We start from the raw sequence: 17,709 nt of genomic DNA, 5'->3' as shown, positions 1-17,709 counted from the left end.
CTCATCGCAGAGGTCATGGAAGGAGGTGGGAGCGTAATCCGTCATTCCCACAAACTCGCATGGGTGAGGGGGCAACGTCATGACCCTCCAGAGCTCCCGTGCATACGCGTCCACAGGGGACGCGAGACCATAGGAGAACCAGCCGCGTGGCAAGCACGGCAGAGACAACGGGGTCCCTCCGGAGAGCTGGCAGAAAGTATTGATCAGTGAGTACATGACAGTGTCCACGTCACTCACCGTGGGGTTCGAGCCCAACGTGGACTCGATGCGGAGCGTGAGCATCTCAATGTTGAGATCGTCGAGTGGCTCGCGGTAGATGGAGGGAGCTCCTCCTCCTGGGGATGCCGGGGTGGCCGCCTCCTTGTGGAGGCGGAGTACACTGAGCTGATTGGCAATGAAGTCCAGACTTCCAAAGCGGAAGGTCTGGGATGGCGCGAAGATGGGCGGAACCCACATCCCACCGAGCGTGGGCGCGGGAAACTCCAGTGAGCTGAAGCGAATCGTGTCGCTCGAGCTCATCATGCTGAAAGTAGCGGGAAGGTGGGCCATCCGATGACTTGAAAAAACACGAACGCACGATGTCTTCCCCACGGACAGCGCCAACTGTAGGTGCGAAATCTGGACGACTAGTAAATATTGTAGCTTTGTCGTGCTTTAGATCAGATATGACCTAGCACACAATGACATAGGATGTATATTGGTTCGGGCAACGGGCCCTACGTCTAGTCGAGGTCGGTCGGTCGACTATATTCCTGAGCCCAGGTGCTCAAAGTTTGCAGTGGGGGTACAAATGAGAGTGGGATGAGAGGGAGTGTCCGAGACCTGATCGTGCTCTAGTCCAAGTGGGAGAGAGTGACCGAAGGCTCAGACATACGCTATGTGTTCGAGAGTGTGCAGTATGCGAGAGTGATAAAGCTTGAGAGAGCGCCCCCTGTTCAGACGAGGAGGGCCCATCCCCTTTTATAGTACATGGGGACGGCCTTACAAGTCAGAGAGGGAGAGGGAGTATGTGCAGGCACTGCCTAGTCTTGTCGAGGCCCACGTCGTTGGTTACGGTATGGCTGCCGTCCTTAGTCCTTGTTTATCTCGTCAGGCCACTCCGTTGTGGCGGGTAGGTTGCGGCGGCAGTGTGCGGGGCGTGCGCAGGGCATGGTGCGGTACAGTTCCTCGCACGGTAGTTGACCTGGGCGCTTCTTCTTATGCGTTCCACCTGCTCCCTAGGCCCTCACCGAGCGGGCGTCCCCGATCAATTATCCCAGCTAGCCCCGGTCGTGCCGATCAGGAGGAGCGGTGTGGTCGGTACGGCGCATCCCCAGTCAGGGGAACTCGGTCAGGGTTGGACTATGGTCCTACCCCTGACTGGACCCTTCCGATCGGGGTGCTGACCAGGCCTCCCGGTCGGAGGAGTCGGTCGATGGCCAGATCTAGGTCTCGGCCAGTATTGTGTTGCTGGGCCGACCCAGGCGCACGTCACCGCCACGCCTCTTGTTGGGCCATGCGTACGGGAAGGTGGTCCTATTTTCAATTTTTTAAAAAAAAACACATTGACATATACAACACCAATTTGAGTATGGTTGAAACCACCATGAAATTATGTATTCTTAGTGCATCTTTTTATATTACAATAACTTTTTAGAAAAAGTCCAAATTACTCCCCTCAAGTACAGACAAAGTCCACATAACCTCCTAAATTATTTTTTGTTCAATTTACTCAATAAACTATGCTATTTGGTATACTTTACCCTGATACAATTGGTCTTTTTCCATTTCTTTATATACAAGTTGAGTTTTCACTTAAAGTATTACGGGATGATAGTGGACATTATAATATATGTCAAAGAAGTATATTATATTTTTATCATTATTTTTTTATAATTTTGTATCATAATGCTTAATTTATTATTGAATGTCCTATCCTATTAAAATAATGATAAAAATTTATGATGTATTTTTCTAATTTATGTTATAAAGTGTACTGTTATCTCAATTTTAACTTATGAATCCACTTGTGCATGCAGAAACAAAAGGATAATATATTAAGGGGTAAATTGAACCAAATAGCATAGTTCAGGGGTAAACTTATTCAAGAAATAATTTAGGAGGTTATTCAAACTTTGACTATACTTGAGGGGAGTAATTTGAGCTTTTTCTTTTTCTGATAGCCTTAGTTAAAGTTAAATAAGTTTGCATTTGACAAAACTAAAAAGCCTATATCGTAAAATGTGTAGAATAAAAAAGTAAGAAGGTAAATAAAATGATTATCATATCCATAATTAATTATCAATAAAATGTGCATTATGATGTCAAACACAGACAATAATATTTATTGAGGGGTAATAAGGGTAAAAACTACTTGAAGTTGTAGAACAAGTATTTCAAATATAACAGAAGAGGGTAAAATAACAAGTATTAAAGTAGTACTGAAGAAGACACCGAAGTCCATGACATACCATGTCACATAGACACCACCCCAAAGTATAATATTTAATTGTGCTTACAAAATAATTCCTTTTCTACCCCCTCCCTTCTCCACTCCCTCCCCACTCTCTCATCTTGTACTGTTTTTGGTATTTGTGGTATCCATTTCTAGATTTCGTATAGTTTCTTGAACTTCTGTTTTGCGCAGGATTTTGTTTCTTGCATGTGAACTAGTTTCTTACGTTTTTTCCTCTCTCCTCATTAGTGTTATACTGTAGAAGTTCCTACATGGCAAAATGGTATAGAAATTATGCAAAGTCACGGTTGCTTCCTTCTCATTTTTTTTAACCATGTGATCACGGATATCTTGAGAAGGTTGGACGTTGCTCTTCTTATCTTGAGAAGCTTGTACATTATCCGCCTTGTTCATGAGCCATTGCACTTCTTACTTGAGCTTATCATTCTCCTTGGCAATAAGATCATCGCATGATTCTATAACAATATTCTCAAAATATTTCTCATTGCAAGATGGTAAGCAAAATTCATCAATTAAGTCAAAGCAAGAAGTTGAAACATCTACCTTAGATATAGAAATTGCATAAAGGATAGATGATTCATTTAGCTCCAAGGAATCCTTAGTTTCATTTTCAATGCTCTCAGTTTTAGATTTAGGCTCTTCATGCTCCTTACTAAGCAAGTTGAATTTGCACAACAATTTTTCATAATTTGTAGCAAAGGTAGCATTAAAATCATTGAGAGCATTGAGTTCTTTTATTTGCTTAGATTGTTTCTTAATGATTCCTTTTTGCTCATGGATTAGCTCAAGAAGATCATCAATAGAAGGAGAATCGGATTCATCATCACTTACATTGCTTTCCATACCTTGGGCCATAAGGCAAAAATGTGATGATGATGATGATGATGATGATGATGATGATGATGATGATGAGGGACCTTGCATGAAGCAAGTAGTGAAGTTCTTGCTTGATTCATCACTTGAGCTACAAGAACTTGATTCTCCACCGCTTATCCATTCGTGGATGACGGTGAGTGCTTCTTTCTTTGGCTTCCTCTCCTTCTTCTTCTTGTGCTTGATCTTCATGATCTTCATTTGTTGATGATGACGTCCTTCTCTCAAGTGGACATTGTAGCCGTACATGTTGATCTTCTTCACGTACTTGAAGACCTTCTTGGCGTACACATTTACTAAGGACTTGGTTTCTTCATCAGTTGAGGAGCTTTCATCATCATCATCATCTTTTTCTTATTCACTTGAGCTTCCATGAATTGCCATCTTTCTCAACTTCTTCTCTTGTTGACTTGAAAGAGCAAGGCTTTGAGTTAGAGAAGATGGTTCTTTGAGCTTATCCTTAAGTTGCACCTTGAGGCTTGTCTATTAGCCGAAGCTCAAATACCATGATCTTGTTTAGTATTTGATTTGGAGTCAACTCATCGAGCTTCTTTTCAAAGAGAATTGCATTCACCAAATCATAATTCGGCTTCTGGAGGCTATGAAGGATCTTACGATTGAGTTTCGCATCCTTGATAATTTTCATATCTAAAGCATTGATCTCATTCACAAGAACATTTAAGCGTGAGTACGTACCCTGACATTATCATTATCAAGTTGCTTAAAGCTATTGAGCTTATCAATGAGAACATCATATCTTTCATTAGATACGTCCTTTGGGCCCTCATTGTTCTCTTTGATGGTTATCCATAACTTGTTAGCATTTTCATAAATAAATACACTATTGAAACCACTTTCACTAAGTGAGAGCAAGATAATGCTCTTAGCAATCACATCATATTATTTTTCTTGTTGCCCTTTATTCTTCATGCCCTCTCTACTAACTCTACAAATATTTAGACCCTTAGTTTGGAGAAATGCTTTCATGAGAACTTTCCAACGTGGATAGCCCGTGCCATCGAAACATGGAGCCAAACCTATTACATCCATCCATTTCCCCTATCGAGCTAACTCACAAGGCGGTGAAAGCTAACCATTTCCAATGAGCCAGTTTCACAATTTGCCAATAGAATTAACGATTTTTTTGTGAAAAATGTGAGTCCTGACTCTGATACCACTTGAAAGGAATCGGTGCTTGTAGCCTAAGAGGGGAGGGGTGAATTAGGCAACTTAAAAGCTAAACCTATGGCTTCCACTAGTTGTATCAAAATATAAACTAGATCATACTATTTAGATATGCAATCTACGGTTGATCCAGTGTGAAACCCTCATCTCAAAACAAGTTTTGAAATCTATAGCCAATCCTATCAAGATACTACTTTAGGAAAGTAAAGGCACACAAGTTGCAAGTATGAAATGCGAAAATGTAAGGAGGGGATGAGGGGAAGCAAACTCTTGACACAAAGATTTATCCCGTGATATTAGTAGACACTAAGCCACTACTAGTCCATGTTGTTGAAACACTCGTACAAGAGTATTGCTTCCCGGTCACCAAATCTCTCCCAAGGTGCCCCTTAACTTGCCACAAAGACTCGGGCACTAAGGCTCACGCCAAATCCCTCGGTCACTTTGATATCATCTCCACTAAGGAGCTTCTCCATGAAGGAAGAGGGTCTCCACTTCCCCCACACAAAGTCGTCGATGCCGCTCCACACCAAGCCGGAGGGTCGAATAGTTGCTGGTGAGCCACCAAAGTTCCAAGGCACCGGCACACCTCTTGTATAGCGGTGGTTCACTCTAGAACCTAATCACAAGGTCGGCACACCTTGTACTCACTTCTCTCTAGGCCTATCCTAGCATTAATCACTCTCCTAAGCTTGTGTTAAGCCTTTGATGGATCACTTAAGCATTTTTGGTGGCATGGATGTGTTCTTGATGAGTCTTAGTTTTCAATGCATCCCTGAACACTCCAGTAACTCCAAATGGGCGAGTGGTGGGGATATAAATAGCCCTAAGGGCTCAAAGAGCCGTTGCTCTAATGGCTAGTTAAAGTGTACCATCGGAACATCCGATGGCATTCATTTTAGTAGCATCGGAATAAGTGGTGCTACCGTATGCCCCTCTGTATTTCGGCCATAACTCTCAACTCCGAACTTCAATTTCGATGAACTTGTACTTGTTCAAAAGCTTATGAAATTCTACATGAGGTTTAAACAATCCAGACCTTTTAATCACTTTTTGAGCACCGGATGAATGCTAAACGTCCGATGGTACCGTCGAACCTTCCAGTCACCACGTCGCTACTGTTCGTATTTTGATCATAACTTTTTATGCTGACCTCCGTTTTTGATGATCTTGTACTTGTTGGAAAGCTTATGAAATTCTACACAATATTATTAAAAAAATCCAGACCTTTTGATCAACTTTTAGCATCGGATGAATGACCTAAAATTCCGACGCATACAAATTTTGAAGCGTCGGACCTTCCGGTGCCCCCCTCACCCATTTCTCAACCTCTCTGAAGATTTTGACAAAGTAAATATACAAACTCCGATGGTAGCATCGGATGATCTGATGCATGCCTTGCATGTTCATCAAATCATCCGTTGAGTGTATTTTTTAAGCACCGGATGTTCCTCTGCTTAGTCCGATGGTATCATCGGAACTTCCTTTGCCCATTTTTCAGCACAGTTTATTTTAGGCATGACTTTCTCCTCCGGAGTCCGATTTTGATGATCTTGGACTCTATGAAAAGCTTGTGAAGTATTGTACATGATTATGTAAAAATCCAAGCTATTTGATCAACCCAAAAATAATTATTCATGGGACAAGTCCAATTCATTCCTCTCTATCCCGGCTTCGGTATCTTTCTTTGTGATGCATCCATGGAACCTATGAAACCCTACAAGTTCTCATTCTTTATACACATGTTAGTCCCAATAATAATATTATCATTCAATTACCAAAATCACAATCATGATCTAGAGGGTCATTTTTCTTACACACTACAATAAGCAATTTGACAAAATCACATCATGCAGCTGTTCTGTTGAGAGGTGACGATAATCACGCATCCACTCTCCAGGTGCTTCACCAATGCCAGAGTTTGCTTGGTGTGCTTTCCGGTAACAGTAAGGAGCGCAGATCGGTTACAACAATGCTCATGCTGGGGCGGGAGTCCGCCTTGCGCTGCATACAGCGGGATGCAATCGCAGCCATCTGCTAGAATTAAGAATTCATTGACTTATGCATATATTGTACTGTTACAACAATGATAAGTTTTCCATTTAACATAGAAATAAATATAATAATTATATTAATCTATTTCCACCTATGAGGTAATAAGTCTTTTTTTCAATGTTATCCATCTAGATCTAATTAAATGAACGGTCCACGTTTATTCCGTAGTACCATAGCAAAATGTTAAAAAGAAGAAACGACTGTTTAACTCTGAACAAACATTTGTTGATGTGTTTCATCTTAAATTTAGACTAAACAGATATTTGACTTGAAGTATCTGTAAAAGGCACACAAAAAAATTAGGACATAACGTAATAGAATACTGTTCAATAATTTTACCTTGGCGGCAGCCTTGGGAGGGTATTTTCCTCGAAGCCTTGGATCCACATATTGTTGCACTTGCACCTCATCTCCACTAAGTACTGGCATGGCCTGCATGTCAATGCAATAAGTAGTTCAGCTGCTGCATCATCTTCCAAAGAGATTATGCCTCTGGTCACACGGTCACATACCCCTATCATGAGTCTATTCTGGGAATATCCTGATATGCGACCGGTTATAAGCTCCAACAGCACAACCCCAAAGCTATACATATCATCCTCCCTGGAAAACTCTCCAGTTTCTCTACACCTAATAGAACCAAGAAGGATGCAATGTAAGTATGAGAGTACATGCCATCGCTGATCCCAAGCCGAGTGTGAGAATATGCATGAAAGCACTGGAATATTAAGTTCCATACTCGGGTGCATGATATTGATAACCATTATTGGAAGGAAGAACGCAATCCAAAAGAATATCATCCAAGTAGCCGGGCTGATTTTTGGAGACACGAAGGTCTCCAATCTTTGCAACATCATTATCGAACAGGAGAATGTTGCTGGACTTGATGTCACTGTGAATGATGCAAGACTCTGTCTTATGATGGAGGAACTCAATCCCCTGTGCAGCACTTAAGGCAATCTTCACTCGTTGGGCCCATGACAGAACTTGTCCAGGTCGGGTTCCTATGGCACCATTTTTCCCTTAGATCATGAACAATAAGAATATCAGATTTGCTTGCAAACTTAGATTGCCTATGTACACTAAATTAGAATATTCAGAGCAGCAGAGAAATATAATCAATATCCTATCCACTTATGATAAGATAAAAGTAGTTGACATGTGTTTGACAGATGCCTAAAATTTGCTGGACTCCTGAGCCTAAAAATTCACGATACACTACTAGTTAAAGTAAAAAAATAATTAAAATTCTTTGAAGAGGATTCCTAAACTAAAAAATTAAAAGAGCAAAACACACAGATCACCAAATAACATATCAACATGTCTCATGCCATCGTACGGACGAAGGAATAGCTCATAGCAGTTTTCATGAAGCCTACCTGAATGCATGAAGCTAAAGAAAAGAAAAAAGAGGATTCCGAAGTAGTATGTTCATTATCACCATGCAAGGAGTACATGGCAGGGCCTTGTAAACATTCATGAATATAAAATATACTTCAAACTTAGCTTATCATCATTCAAGCAATATACTACCTCCATCCTTAAATATGTGACGTTTGGTACAAGCTAAGTAGTTCAAAAAATGAATCAATTTGCTTGTTGTAAATGCCATATATTAAGGAATGGAGGAAGTAGCTGGTATAACATCTCAACATTTTTCATGCCGTTCTGCTCATGAAGGGAAAAAAAATCATTGATTGTCACCATGAAGAATATCGTGCAAGGAGCCCCTCGACGAATACTCATAAATGATAGCACGGACGTTCCCATCAACACAGTAGCCAAGAAGCTGGACAACATTATCATGCTTCAGTCTTGAAACGGCCTGGACCTGCAACAACGGAAGACGAATATGGAAAGCAGTCCTTCCTGCGACTAGGGTGCTAGAAGAGCGTAGATTAAGAGTCAAGGTAGGTAGCCACCACCTGAAGTATGAATTCTTCATCAGGCTCAGAAAAAAAACCATCAAGGTTCTTCACTACAGGATTCTGGCCGAGCTTCTTCACTGCAGATTTTCGGCCATCTTTCAGCTCTCCAAGGAAAATTTTAGCATGTGAGCCCTCTCCTATTAGAGTATCATCACTGAAATTCCTGGTTATTTCCCTTAGTTCAGCGAGGGAAATATTCAATAATGGAATTGGTGGATTTTTGCTAGTGGGCTCAACAAGAATAGGTGCAGTTGGTTGCACAGGTAAGAAGTTGTTACCTGCATGGGGAAAATTGGAATACTATAAATAAAACCTAAAATGCTTTCACTCTAAGGCCCTGTTTGTTTGAGCTTCCTGACTAGAAGCTCAAACAAACAGCAAACTTCCCGTGCAGCTTTCGAAAAGCCAGAAGCTCAGAAAAGTTGAGTTTATATGGAAGCTGAAAAGCTCAATTTTCCGAGCTTTTCATAGCTTTTTGAGCCTAGGAAGTTAAACACATCTTCTAAAAGCTAGTGTTGGTTTTTCAGAACCAAAAGTCAGCAACAGATTTTCAAAAAAGCTCAAAAGCTGCAGCTCAAACAAACAAGCTCTAAATATTTTTGTGTTAGCACATCCCAGTACTGCATGAATAATATTTATCAGTTGTACCAACTACGTACAGCCCTCCATGTTACATTTTTCTCCTATGAAGTAAACAACATATTGTTATTTACATTTACATTTCATCATTACCTGGAGACCTAAGCAGTATTGAAGGCCCAGTCTTTTCTCCCATCCTGCGCAGCTCCAGATCTTTTCTACATTTCCTCAGTTTATCTGCCACTTCGACCATTTCTGGACGCAGTATGTCCTCCAATCTCAAGCAATCAACAGCTAGCTTTGCAATATCTTCAAGAACCTTTATCTTCTTTTTTCCATACACAATTTCTTCATCAAACATTTTTCTCACCGCTTTCCCTCTTTTGAGGGACTTGGTGAAATTTTGAATAAGGTTAACATTCCCATCTGCCACTTTCTTTCTAGTAATCATCTCCACCAAAACAACTCCAAAGCTATATACATCACTCTTCGGAGTTAGAAGTCCAGTCTGAATGAACAAAGGATCCAGGTAGCCTATGGAACCAACGATATTTCTGGTTTGCTGGGTCTCATTAGTAGAAAGCAACCTTGCTATTCCAAAGTCTGATAATTTTGGCACAAGATTTTCATCAAGTAGTATATTAGCAGGTTTAATGTCCCCATGAAGCACAGGACTATACATCGAATGCATGCATGATAGTACTTCGGCTAACTCGATGGCAATGTCCAAACGCTTATCCAAAGGGAAGGGAACATGCCCATTAGCATTGCTGCAGTGAAGGATGTTGCTAAGATTTCCATTACAAACAAATTCCATAACAATCATCAGAGTGTTTTCCTCGGTGCAGCAACCCAAAAGTCTCACCACATTCTTGTGGTTAATTTGACAGTGCACTATCACCTCTTTGGCAAACTCTTCTTTCCTCATTCCGTCTTTGTATTTTTTAACTGCCACTAGACATTGACCATCTAATGCCCCTTTGTATACCTTACCAAATGCCCCCTTCCCCAGCAAATTGCTATATCCGTTGGTAATGTGCTCTATCTCTTTTTCTGTGAAAGACCTCAAATTATAGTTGTTTACTCTCTGGAGCACCACATGACCATTGTTTTCAAGAAAATCTCTAAGATTATTCCCTTGGTAATCCATAATTATACAGATACAACCAATGGAAAGCAGTAGTCGATTCTTGCCTGCATAAAAGTGACAAATATTTTACTGTGATCATTGCAATTTTACTTCCTCTTTTTTCGTGAAGAAGAAATCTATAGCGTCTAACAGAACATGAGTGCATGCGAAACTTACCAAAATGTGAATAGTTTTAATAGCGTGCATGAGGAGAGCCTATCTGATTCACAAATCACTAGTGTTACTGCTTTAATAGTGCAATTAGTTCTGTTTCAACCATGATAATTGATGAGTACTTTGTGCCACCTATTGAAGACAATGAGTCTCTACTTTTTTATTCTGCACATATGTAAAACAAGGATTCATGTATAGTCCACACCCAGACCGCAACTTGTCTTGTACATGAGTCTATAAATTTTTGTGCATATATTGTCTGAATATATTGTCCTAATAAAACAAGCATTCATGTATGAGTCTAAAATTCTTATTTTGCTGAACAAGGAGATTGAAGTGAAAATATTGCTTTGCTGAACAAATTTTCTAATTTTGGTGCTAACTCGTTATTAATTTCTGACCCAGACAGTTGTCCTAGCAAACCAAAATCAATTACTGCCTAAATGATCTGGCAACTAACATTTGATATCTGAGGGTTTCTTTATGCAGTTCGCAGAAGCATGTGCATCCAAACTAGTTGAAATATCCTTCAGCCGACCAATACAACTTGTAGCTCAAGCAGATCCTACGAAACTAAGTTGTTAATTTTCTATAATCCTTGTTCAGTGATTGAAGATTTTTCCAAGCCCGAAACGCATAAGTCATGAGAGAAATTGTATCACACCGGCAAATACAAGATCATTTTCAGCTTACTGACTGAACCAGGACGATGATCCTCCACCGCCTCCTCGCCCGAATCGACTCTGCGCTTCTTCGACTCTGCGCTCGAATCGACCTTAGACTATGAGGCTGAGACCTGATTTGTCTTCCGGGTGACCGGGTTGGCGTCGGGTGTGCCGGCGATTCGAAGCGACATCGCTTCAACTTCAAGCCAGTAGTGACTCGTCGGGGCCGCAGGTAGACGAGACTTGGGTGGATATTGTTTTTACTAGCCAAGAGAGGTGAGAAGAGGCGACCAGAAGGCAGTCGTCGACGATCCTGTGGGCTGTGGCCGGGCGGCCGCGGAGGTGGAGAGGAGTCCGGCCGGAGGGCAGCGGCCGCCGAACAGGCCGTGAGCCGGTGGAGCGTGTGGGGAACTCAAAACTCGTATACAATCATTTTATTAGCGCAAAGTGCAAACTCCGACTCTCTAAAAAAAGATCTTTTTTCATAATGAAACTCCATTAATCTCGCACAAATTAACTATCGACAATAACAAAGAAGGATCCGTTGCCAGAAGGAATCTGCTACAACGGTCGGCTTCATGTCGATCCCAATTCCAAAGTAAAATAAAATGAAATACTGAGGTGAGGCGACCAGTTGCGTACGTGTCTGTCCTCTTGCAGGCTCTGTGCTCAGAGGAGCTTCGGAACCGCGCCGCTGCTCAGCTTGCAGAGTTGCAGTGAAGCAGGAGAAGCCCCCGTCAACCTTGTTCATTCATTTTCGTGACGATTCAACTCACTAGTCTTCAGTCCTCTTTCCGGGAAGGAGGCTAGCACCGATTTGACATTTATATGCAATGTATGGGCACCGTGTTGATGAAACAGTTAGGCGCTCTAGCACTGAGGTATGCAAACGTTGAAATTTGTTGTCATGTTCATGGGGAATGCACCTACGCAAGACGTATTTTGTTCTTTTTTTTCTTGGTTTCAGGAGAACGATTTTTTTTTATCATAGTGCGCACGGCAGAGAGGACTTTTGCCCTTTTTCCCCCTGAATGAGACAACCAAAATGCATTGATTTCCCAGAGCTGCATCCACGTGCATGAGCGATTGTGCTTAATCGATATTTCGTCCAACAAATATATGCTGCAGTTGCAACGGATTGTTTTCTCTGTCTCATTATCGGAATCTGTCCCATTAATCTCTTTCTTGCCTCGTGCAGTGGATCTTTTAGGCACGTACAACAGACGTCTTTTTGTCTTCAGCAACGATTGTCACGTAGGTTCGGTGCGTATGTGAAGTGAAGCTATTACGGAGAGAGAACATCGCTGTCGTCTTGCGAGGCGACGACGCTGGCTGGTTGCCCGATGAAAAAACAAAGACGACCGAGGAAGCGTCATCTCCAGCCGGCCACGGCTCGGTTGGATCGAGTGCGGTGGTGAGCAAAATCGACATGGGAAGGAGACATGGCACGAATCCGATCACGAGGCTGCTCGCCGTCGCCGTCCGGGGAAGCTGCTCGTCGCTGCTTCCCGCGAAGCTGGACGCCGTCGTGCGGCACGCGCAAAACTCGCAGCTACCCGCCCATCTCGGTGGCTTGCCGTTGCCGCCCACGGAGCTGTCCGCTATCGCACAGAAGCCGGCCGTCGCAACCTGCCTAGCTCGCCGTGTCCGCCCGTGAAGCTCATCGTCGCCTGCCCAGCTCGCCGCCGCACCGCTATTGGATAAGGCATGGCTTGTGGGGAGGAAAAAAGAGCAGACTGCACAGAAACGGGGCAGCTTCATGTGTTAAATTCATGCTTGTATGTCAAATTCGTGTGTCAATAATTAAATCCAAATTGCATTCTATTATACGAGCAACAAAATGGCTACACATATCAAATTTACACTTGATCATCATGATTTATGTGCCCATGAATGTATTAAATACTTCGCAGACAACCTAAAAGACAGATCTCTATATAGGTTGTCTGTTTCACTATCTGTATGTGACATGGCATGATCTTGCAGACGGCAGCCGTCTAAACTGTTAAACGTGCCCTTATTTAATACAATACACACTACTAAGTAGTTCAGACACATGCATACACCACCACTATATACTCACGCCTATAAACACATATGAAGACTAGCATATATTGTTGTAGGTGTCAAGATCGAACCATTTGCATATCCAAGTGTAAGAAATAAAACATGATATGGAGTAGCTATTAGCCTCATTTCTATAATATTCTGTCCATGATCAGCGATCTTGGATCCGTGGCTTTGTCTTCTCATAGGCAATCCTGGATAGGTGAAAGATAATGACCCCAACTTGCATTCAAAGGTTCTTGGCAAATATAATTAAAATTTCAATTTTCTCAGTTTGCGCATTGATTGGCAGCATTTACTGATTTTGTTTTATTCAATTTCATGTTTACAAGAGATCATACTTCAAACTGATTAGCTGCTGCATGATTAGTTAGGTATCATCTTGGAAAATTGGGAAATCCACATCATTGCATTGATGAATTGGAGTCCTTCAAAGACCTTGTCAATATGCTTTATTCGTCACACATTGCAGGAGCTGATGCTTCGTTGATTACACATGGAAAGAGCCGATGCCTTTAAGGAACAAATTCCTTATGTGTGTGAGTACGTGATTGTTGGTATATTTAATGATTATGAATAAATCCGCAAGCGCACGGATATACCGTTGTAGTATTTCACCCAAAAAGTATTTCCAAGGATATCGTATTTTCTAAAGAAAGGCGGGTAGGTCAAAAGAGTTTACGGTGCATATGAGTATATCATAAGATGGATAAAGACACTACTCAAGATAGGGGTAAGATAATGATAGATAGAATAGTGTGACACACACAAGAATCATCTCAAGATAACTAAGCTAGGGAGAAGGACTAAGAGTTAGCTCTACTTCCTATATACTGCATAGATCATACAAGCATAACATACATACACATTGTATAGGACTTAGTTCTATGCACCCAAGCATTATGGGGAGATAGTACCCTACCGGTCTGCCGGCGCAGTTATCGTGTTTTATTTCACAGTCCTGATCCGTGCGGTTTCCTCCTCTCCGGGCTTCGTCCGCGTAGGCCCGGCGGTCCCGGATTGCATCCAAAGGATACTCGTTGCTGCTGCTTCGTTTGAATTGGCCGCCTGGATGGCTGGGTCCCGTGGCCCACAGGGCCACAGCCCGACGCCACTGCCGAGTGCCTCGCCTAGCGTCACGACAACGAGCGCCTCGCTTCCGCGAAGCTTCGCAGGTCGATCGACCATCGCCGGGGACCGACCATCCACGCGCTCGCGCGGCCCGTCGCCGTCCGTCCCCCGGCCACCGGGAAACTTTGCCCCGGTCCAAGTCGCGCCCAGCAACGACTTCCATGTCCCGTCCCAGCGGGGGTAGCTAGAGAGAGCGAATCCCAATGGGAGGCGGAGGAGACGAGACTAGCGGCGCAGTAGTCAACTCTGGCCTTGACCGTCCGCCTCCAACCGCGCGGCGCACGCATCAGGGCCGTTCATCTGTCCTCCGTCGGGCGCACGGACGGTCAGCCAGTCAGCCGGGGCTCAGCCGACGGAGACGGGCTGGACTGCTGCCTCTCCGTTCAACCCAGCGTGCCCCGGACGGCCAGACAGCCAACGGGGAAAGCCCGCTCCCACCCTTCCACTCCCGTCCCGTCTCCAGCCTCAACAAGGGTATTTCCGTCCCAAATCCACGTATAAGTAACCGCGCTCGCCGGATTCCCGCGCGCCCCGGACAGGCGGACACCAAGCCAAACCTCCCGCGAAGCCGCAGCTCAGCTCGCCGAGCGCTCGACCGCCGCCGACCATGGGCGCCGGCGACGGCAACGGCACGGGCCCCAAGGCGCACGACGAGACGACCCCGTGCGGCGAAGTTCCCGTCACTGACCATGTGTTCAACACCTCTGACGCGAAGCAGCCGTATGGCCCTGCCTCGCGGTCGCAGCAGGTGAGCAACCCGGCGAACTACGCCGTCGCGGGCAAGCTCCTGCTCGCCACGGCGGGGGCGTTCGCGGGCGTGCTCCTGGCGCTCGTCGTGCTGCACCTCTACAGCACCTCCCGCCGCCGCCGCCTCGCCGGCGGCCGCCAGCGCCGCCTGCTCCGGAGCCTGGCCATCGCCGGCGGCGGCGACGACCACGACGGCTCCGCGCCCTCCCCGCGCGGGCTCGAACCCGCGGTGCTCGCCGCGATACCCGTGGTCGCGGTCGGCGCGGGCGCGGGCGGGGACTGCGCGGTCTGCCTGGCCGAGCTCGAACCCGGGGAGAAGGCCCGCGCGCTGCCTCGGTGCGGCCACCGCTTCCACGTCGAGTGCATCGACGCCTGGTTCCGCGGCAACGCCACGTGCCCGCTCTGCCGCGCCGACGTCGTCGTCGGGCCGCCGGCCGCCGCCGCGCCGTCCGCGCCCACCGAGGACGGGGCGCCGCCGGAGGTGCGCATCGACGTGGACGGGGGCGCCGCGGCCAATGCTCCGGTGGCGCCGGCGATGGCGAGGCTGCCGAGCGCCACGGATCGTGGCAAGGCGAGGCAGGTCTTCGCTTCCGCCCGCTTCGCCGCTTCCTTCTGACAGGCTTCGATCGGCTGCTCAGCTCGCACAGGGACTTCGGAAGCTTCCTCTGTTGTTCCTACACGGAGCTGCTTCACATTACTCTACTGTACATAGATTTGTCCGTGAGATGCTGGGTTTGCCATGATTTGTTGTACGATTCCGATTTTGGCAGATGAATACATTTTTTTTGGATCTTGACTCGTCGGCGAGTCGTGGCCTCGTGGGAACAATTTGGCTCACGACAGGTCACGTGGACCCAGCCCCATATGGCACTGACTCAATTCAGAGGCACCAACTGCACGCGAGACTCGTCCTTTGGCTCATGGCACCGGTTTTAACTTGGATAATTTGACTCACCACATTTTGAACGGTTGATTAACCAGCAAGACCAAAAGAGTTGACTGACAAAACAGAGTGAAATGATGTGAATCCGGTATCCATCTATAAATAGCAAGAGTGATCATAGATCCTTATAGATTTTAAAAACAACTGGCATGCCTCTTTTGGTACTCGAAAAGAGCTAGTGATAAAATACTAGGTGACATACAATAAATTCTCGTAAATTTGTTTGATCAATAAACTATACTCCAAAACATAGTTTTGACCATTATTTTTTCTCTATGTACTATCTATAAACCTACAAAAGATATGTTTTTTTAAAAAAAAACTGCATTCACTACTGGAAAACTTGACATTTGTCCCGAGACTTAGTACTGGTTGTTTTCGACCCGATACTAATGTGAGCATTAGTACCGGGTCTAACGGCTAGTTCCCCAAGAGCCCCCTGACCCCTTTAGTACCGGCTGTCAAGGGCTCTGGTAGCCAACCTGTTTCGAACGACGAGGACGGACATGCACCCATGTGGAAGAAGTGTATATTTTGGGAGCTACGGAAGTCTTTGAGGTCCGTAATGCAATCGATGTGGTGCACCTGGCAAAAAATCTTTGCGTGAATGTGTTTGGCTTCCTGGGTACATATGGAAAGGCAAAGGATACGATTGAAGCACATCGGGACCTGAAACGTATGAAACAACAAGATGGCCTACATCTAGAAAAGAGAGATGATGGACATTACTTGCATATTGCTAGTTACACTCTCAGCAAGGAAGAGAAGGAAAGTATGTTTGAGTGCTTAAATAGTATCAAGGTCTCATCGGTTATTTCTTGAATATGCAAGAAATAATAAATATTAAAGACAAGAAAAATTCATAAATCTAAAGGCCCATGACTGCCATGTCCTGATGACACAATTGCTGCCTGTTGCACTGAGAGGTATTCTACCATAGAATGTGAGAATGGGAATCGTGAAGCTATGTGCATTCCTCAACATGATTTCTCAGAAGGCAATCCATCTAAACAATGTACTAAAGCTGCAGAATGACGTGGTGCTGGCTAGCACCGATGCTAGGGGGTATTTAACCACATCATCTTCCTCTCCCATCCCTCAACACTTAGCGATTTTTTCATCTCGATCGACGACGACGACGCGGCCGGCCCTCCAGATCCTCCGCGCCACCGCCCCGACGTCCTTCCCGATGACACGCCACCGGCCTCCTCCCTAACGGACATCGTGCATGCCTCTCCCCCGGCCCACTCCGCCGCCGCCGGCCCTCCTCTCCCCAACTCCGCCGGCGCCTCCCCCACTCCGGCATCGTCGGCCTCCCCGATGGATCAAATCTACATCACCGTTAGGACTCGGGTTCAAAATAGTTGATCCAAAATGTTGAATTTGGAGAGTTTATGCAATGTAATATTATTCGTATATGTGTATGCACGATATGTCTATGTATAATATTATCTCAAATATAATATTATAGATCAAATATAACTTTATATATATATTGCGTATTAGACTAGTATACGTAAAGAAAATAAATACGAAATACTAATATAGAATAAAGAAGCGGAAAAGAAAATGAGAAAAGAAACATAAAAGAAAAAAGAATTTAGTACCCGGTTGGGGGAGAAGGAAGCCGCCGCTTAAAAAGATTGTGGGCCGGGAGAAGGAATGCCCTAATATGTGGCAAGTGGAGTGCGGGCAATTGGCTCCTGAAAGAGGAGTGTGGTTCGCGTATCGAGAGCAGGAACACGTCCCACACCTGCGTACGCGGTGGAAAAATAAGT

General features: G+C 44.7%; 2 protein-coding genes across 7 annotated transcripts; one reads left to right on the top strand and one right to left on the bottom strand.

Moving 5' to 3' along the window:
• Nucleotides 1–6,129: 6,129 nt before the first annotated feature.
• On the bottom strand, nt 6,130–11,820 carry LOC101783123 (pto-interacting protein 1-like). Of its 6 annotated transcripts, none has more exons than XM_022827196.1 (8): nt 11,686–11,820; nt 9,229–10,269; nt 8,494–8,774; nt 8,273–8,399; nt 7,308–7,590; nt 7,081–7,198; nt 6,908–7,000; nt 6,130–6,550 (listed from the first exon to the last, which is right to left on the bottom strand). In XM_022827196.1, exons 1-8 carry the CDS (start codon nt 11,792–11,794, stop codon nt 6,419–6,421), a joined length of 2,184 nt encoding a protein of 727 aa, XP_022682931.1. In that variant the 5' UTR covers nt 11,795–11,820; the 3' UTR covers nt 6,130–6,418. The 6 variants fall into 6 exon arrangements, with proteins under 6 accessions (XP_022682931.1, XP_022682932.1, XP_022682933.1 ...); XM_022827197.1 differs by having other exon boundaries at nt 6,130–6,547; XM_022827198.1 differs by lacking the exon at nt 11,686–11,820 and adding an exon at nt 11,043–11,657.
• A 2,498-nt stretch (nt 11,821–14,318) lies between these two features.
• Nucleotides 14,319–15,786, top strand: LOC101782701 (E3 ubiquitin-protein ligase EL5). The gene has a single exon (XM_004967468.4). The coding sequence runs from the start codon at nt 14,849–14,851 to the stop codon at nt 15,602–15,604; it is 756 nt and encodes a 251-aa protein (XP_004967525.1). The 5' UTR covers nt 14,319–14,848; the 3' UTR covers nt 15,605–15,786.
• The last annotated feature ends 1,923 nt before the right edge of the window (nt 15,787–17,709 follow it).

This window comes from Setaria italica, chromosome V (genome assembly GCF_000263155.2).
Source record: "Setaria italica strain Yugu1 chromosome V, Setaria_italica_v2.0, whole genome shotgun sequence".
Taxonomy (NCBI): Eukaryota; Viridiplantae; Streptophyta; class Magnoliopsida; order Poales; family Poaceae; genus Setaria; species Setaria italica.
Note: the sequence above shows the minus strand (reverse complement) of the source record. Positions and strands in the feature narration are given on the sequence as shown.